We start from the raw sequence: 5,902 nt of genomic DNA on the forward strand, positions 1-5,902 counted from the left end.
TAGCTTCAGTTTCCCTGTTTTATTTTGCATTTCTGCCCTTGGTTGGGATCAAACTGAGTAATTACACTATAACACTCTATTTTATGTTAAATAAAACTACACAAGTCAGGATTCAAGTAAACTTGCTTTTAAAAGGAGCTGTTTTCACACTCAGGAGAAAATTGCTTTCCTTAAAGGAATGTGTATCACTCACCACATCCCATGCCATAGTTTTAAACTAAAGATCAGCTTATGTTGAGAAAGGATGCAATCGGATGTAAACGAGCTGCTACCACATCAAATCTTAGCACAGTGTTTGTAAAATCAACTTCGTTCTGGCAGTTTTTGTCATTTTTAAGGGTAGTTGGATGAGGGGCTGACTTTATTCAGGTGAACTCTTAAAGTTAATCCGYTGTAGGTCAGAATCCAGTGATTATTTGTTGTAAATTTCATTCAAAATCTGACTTTTCCGAACACACACAGACACACACACTGACCAAAACATTGTTGCTTTTTAACCATTGGAGGCAGCAATAACAAGAAATTCAAACATAAACTTTTCCACCACTCAGCAAGTAAACATTAAGGGCCAACAAAAAGTCTGAACTACGCCTGGCTTTTGTGATTTTATGCATTTCAAAATATTTGTTTAGAAATATTTCACTAGAAATACATTAAAATCTCACATTGTATTCAAAAACATTGCTTGCTTTAAAATTTGCTTCTCTGCATCATTTCTTTTGGCCATGTTTAATTTTAGCCACAGATCTGAAACCTTTAGTAGCATTTGGCTTCTTATTGCTACATTTAGCTTATAACTTGCTTTGTACTGTTTTAGCTTTTGCCATTTTTAACTTTTAGTCAGCCTGTTGTTACTTTTAGCTTACATTCTGTTAAATTTAGCTTTTAGATGGGCTTTTGCTACTTTTAGTTAGCTATTTACTACTAGCTTCTTGCTTCTTTTAGTCTGCCTTTTGCTACTTTTACATCTTAACAAGACTTTTGCTACTTTTTGCTTTWAGCTGCCTGCCTTATGTTGTATTTAGCACTTTGCTTGTTTTAGTTTTGAGCCACCTCCTTTGCTACTTTGAGTGATAGCTTTCTTTTATTTCTTTTAGCTGGTGTTTGGCTACTTTTGTCTGTGTTTTAGAAAGCAGAATAAAGCCATACTTCTGTTTATTTTAGCTTTAACAACTCTGTTTCAGCGTATACACCAGGGGTGCCCAAACATTTTCCCCGAGGGGGGCCAAAATGAAAATCTGTCCATGATTGCAGGCCAAATGCAGTAATGTAATACATGAAATACAAATACTTTTTAAAGTAAAGTCCTTTATTTTTAACGATTAAGCTATGCAATGGCCCTCTTTTGTTTTAGTCTGTGCACTTGGAGAAAGTCTGCCATACGCTCAAGTAGCAAAGGCTCAYGGGACATTTCATAAATTGATAAAATATGAGTTTTTGGGGCCTTATAAAGTGTGCAAATCTACATGTGGAGTTAAATCTGTTCTAAATATTTCTTGTTGTCATTTCATGTTTCATGTTTAATCCTAATAAATCAAAGATATGTCAGCACCATGAATGAAAACTACCTTCACTACAGCCCTTTTATATATTCATTTGGCCAATAGAAATACTGTGTTTCTACATAGGATAACAGGTTACAACATTGTAACTTTGGCAACTGTTGGTGGGCCAAATCAAATGGCTTGGTGGGCCAAATTTGGCCCGCRGGCCCCACTTTGGGTTTCTCAGGTATACACATTTCAGCAAAGTTATACAACAGCCACACCGATTTTCACAGAAAGTGTTATTTTTATGGTTTGTTTTTATGCTGTGRGTGTGTAGAAACAAGCTGCAGAGCATCCAGCCCCTCTCACACCTCAGCCTCAGAAGTTTGAGACACAATCTGCTCACATTCAAAAATAAGAGGGAGGTTCCTCATTCTACAATAGCCTATAGGGCTTCAGAGCCATGTAGAAACCTGTCAGAGGGAGGAAGCATGTTTATGAATGAACGAGTTCAGTCAGAAGTCAGATAAGTAGAGAGGAGAGGAAGTCATGGGAATATGTGTGTGTGTGTGTGTTTTTGTGACTGTAAACAGGCTTCAATAAAGCTGTGTGCGCACTTGGGTCTCTGCAAAGTTGTGTCAAAAAGTTCTAAGTTCGACCCCTGGTTGACAGTTAAGTCCCTTTTAGCAGAATGGATGACAAAGTGTTGTTTCTGTATATGTGGGCTTATTGATGGCGGTGGATGCCAGCGGGCATTAGAACAGCGAGCGGCCATCTGCCAGCCCCAGCGAACGAGCAGCAACCCCACCAGCTGCAGTCGCAAAACGCCCTACAAAGCAGGACATGCATGCAGCTTCTGACGTCTGCGGCCACACTGCGCTACAAAGCCCAGAAAAACCCCAGGAGCGGAAACAATGAGAATCAGCCTTCCAGACGCCGCATAGAGCTGCGAACAGCAAGTTTTTCTCCTCTTTTTTTTTAAATTTCGGGCAAGAGGCTGATGTTGTTAAGTGCGCATCAGTTCATTTCGGGTGATTATTCTAACACGCTGAGAATTACACACTGAAAAAAAAAAAAAATAAGACTCATGCAGGGGCACTTTAATACCCCGACATGGCGACGGCAAGAAACGGGAGAGAGCTTTTTACTATTTTGGAAACTAGCGCGGACACAGAAAGTAGCTCGGAGCGCCACGACCGAGACTCTCCGCTTAATCTTTCAGCCGATGTGAAGTGGTTTGAGATTGCCAACAGAATAAAGCCGGACTCGGACGAGGAAGAGGCATTGGAGGTGGAGGACGGCGAGGAGGGGGAGAATGGACCCAGCGGCGGCGGCGGCGGCGGCGCGGCGGAGGCTGCAGACGCAGCCAGCCTCGTCGCGGGGGGAGGCTGCAACATAATCCTGGTCACCGGCAGCGCCACGAACGGGATCATCAAGCACGACGAGGAGGACTACGCCGATTACTCCACCAACTGCTCGGACACCAACTCCAACGATTCGGATATCGATTTCTCCGATTTGGAGGAGGAGGAGGAGGAGCGCAGGAGCTTTTTCAGCTTTGAGGAGGACCTGGACCAGGACTGCACCGCTCCCGACTTCTGGGGCGAACCCGACCAGGTCATTTCAATCGAGCCCTTCTCATCCGTATGTGGCCCTCAGCACTCGCTGGGGGATGAAGCTGACACCCGTGACTATTTCCGGATACTCTTCCCAGATTCTCTTTTTGAACACATGGTGGAACAAACAAACAATTACGCCCTCTATCGGCAAAGGAGGAGCGGGAAATCAGACCCCCACTGGCACCCCACTGATGTCAGAGAGATGAAAGCTTATGTGGGTCTGAACATCCTGATGGGCATCAACCAGCTTCCAGACACTGGTATGTACTGGGCCAGTGACATTTTCATTGGTAATGCGGGCTTTAAGAAGACAATGACTTCCAGACGCTTTGAAAAACTCACCCAGTATCTGCAGCTTTGTGACCGTGAGTCGGAGCCGGCCCGAGGAGAGCGTGGATATGATGGCCTCTTCAAAATTAGGCCCTTCCTTGATGTGGTGGAGAACACTATGTGGGATGCATACATGCCCAACCGCTGTTTAACCATAGACAAGTGTGCCATTGTCACAAAGAGACAGTTCTCCCCCAACCATTACATGTCCCCCAAGCCCCTGAGGAAGGGGCTAACAGTGTGGATGCTGTGTGACTCCCGCTCGGGCTACTGCCACCGGACCAAGATCTACGTAGGAAAGCCAAGCGAAGACAAGACGGCGATCTCCCTGGGCTACAGGGTGGTGACGTCCCTCGTGCGTGGCCTGGAGGGTCAGTACCACCACGTTTTCATGGACAGCTTCTTTACCTCCGTGCCCCTCCTCCAGAGGCTGCTGAGGGACGGGTTGTACGCTTGCGGGCCCACTCAGCCTGGGCGTAAAGGTTACCCGGAAGTCCTCCGGCCTCGTAATGTTGGAAAGCTGTGCCAGGGGGAGTTCTACCAGTGCCAGCGGGGCAACCTGGTCGCTACTGTGACACGGGACGTAAAGATGGTCAGCTGCCTCTCCACCAACTCCGCCCCGGGGATCGTGGGCATCAGTCCGGGCCATCAGCAGCATCAGGACGTGGACGAGGAGAGCGAGAGCGATGGCTTGGACAGCTCGGGCCTGTCCTTTGGGATACCTCGACCCTTGCCCCTGCTGCTGTACCAGGAGAACATGAGGGGCGTGCATCTGTGCGACCAGCTGAGGGAGTGCTACCAGGTCGGGAGGCCGTGCAAGAAGTGGTGGCGCTACTTCCTGTGGTTCTACGTCAACCTGTGCATCGTCAACGCGTACATCGTCACGAGAGAGAGCCGAGGGGGCACGCCACCGGCGGGCTTCAGCGGCAAGCARTTCACCCAGCGCCACTTCCGCGTGCGCCTGGCGCAGCAGCTGATCGGAGACTACCAGGGGGCGAGGGGCATGGAGCGGGCGGCACGCAAGAGGCACGCGGACTCGCCCATCGAGTACGGGCACCGGCTGGAGCGCATGTCCGAGCGTTCCCGCCGTTGCAGGAACTGCACAAACAAGGGCCTGCGACACGAGAGCGTGTTCGGCTGCAAGATATGCAACGTCCACCTATGCAGGGGTGGTTGCTTCTCGGAGTTTCATAAATAAAACCGAACTCTCTTTTCCGTTTTTCTATAATTTGTGTACTCAAGCAACAACAGTTTGTAATTCCAAAGGTTACCACTACACGTGCACAACATAGTCACAGACTTTATATGTAGAGCTAGTTTTAGATTAGAGGATTATTGCACGTTTGTTAGAATAAATAATCAGAGAACTTGTAGATTATTGAATTAGCATAGAACGATTTGGCAACTTGCCTTCTGTAACACTGACAAAATTGCCTTGTGTCACTTTTTATACGTTTAAAATATAAGATTTTTTATATCTAAAAACAGAGAAATGAAAAATGATTCTGCACTTATGAGATATAAGAAAATGTTTACCATGGGGAAGTCCATCTCTCCTTTTTTCCAAAATAAAGACTTTGATATGACAAACTGAACTGAAGCATCTACTTCCTTTTTTTTTTGTGATGAAGCATGAAAACTGTGYGAACAGCAGCACAATGTTTGTAAATCAGCATCATTGAAAGCTTTTCTACATTTTGGGGGGTTTAAAATTTCACAGGGACACAGCTTGGAGCAATTAGAGGGTAGAAAAAAGTCCCCCGGTCTCTTCAGCAACCGGACCTGGGGATGTTGTTKCTCCTTTCAACAGCGCCGCCGCAGACTCAGAGGCATCTGCTGTCCTGTTGCAATCCAAACCTAAAAACTAGTTGTTGTGATGCAGATGAGGAAAGAAGGAAAGCCTCTGATCTGTTGGAATAACCTTTGAAAAATGTGTTTAATTGTTTAAAACAGTTTGTACATCAATATCAAGCTGTTTAAAAGTAGATCATTTGTTTTTAATGTATAATAAGAACGAGTTTAGAACTAATTTAGACTTCTAAAAGGCTTTTTTTCTTTGTGAAGTGTTCCAGCTGACAGGCCCTGTACGTAGGCAGAGATAGGCAGCTTCAGCTAAGCAGACTATCCGTCTCCAAGGTCCTTCTCCTTCTTTAGCTCTATCTCTATCCTTCCTCAGGCTCTGCTGTACCATCACACACACACATCCCTCCCCTCCTCTCCCCAGCACTCCCTCAGCCGTTCCCCAGCTGGGAGAGGGTTAGTCAACTGGACGCCCATCCCGCTGATCTGCGGGAGCCCCGTGGGGAGTTGCCATAGCAACCGTGGCCGATGAAGACAGGGAGTCGCCAGCAGGCCCTCGTGGTTGTCATGGCGCTCTCTCTGGCTACGGAATTGGGAGGTGCCAGAGGCCACGCCTCCCTACTCCTCTCTCCAAAAACCGAAGAGGGCTTTGGTATGGTGTGTGTG

General features: G+C 46.5%; 1 protein-coding gene across 1 annotated transcript; it reads left to right on the forward strand.

The window, feature by feature from the left end:
- Positions 1–2,600: 2,600 nt before the first annotated feature.
- Positions 2,601–4,634, forward strand: LOC106517451 (piggyBac transposable element-derived protein 4). Its single transcript, XM_014008306.1, has one exon. It carries the CDS (start codon positions 2,601–2,603, stop codon positions 4,632–4,634), a length of 2,034 nt encoding a protein of 677 aa, XP_013863760.1.
- Positions 4,635–5,902: the final 1,268 nt, after the last annotated feature.

The sequence above is a fragment of the Austrofundulus limnaeus genome, unplaced genomic scaffold (genome assembly GCF_001266775.1).
Source record: "Austrofundulus limnaeus strain Quisiro unplaced genomic scaffold, Austrofundulus_limnaeus-1.0 Scaffold49, whole genome shotgun sequence".
In the NCBI taxonomy this organism is placed as follows: Eukaryota; Metazoa; Chordata; class Actinopteri; order Cyprinodontiformes; family Rivulidae; genus Austrofundulus; species Austrofundulus limnaeus.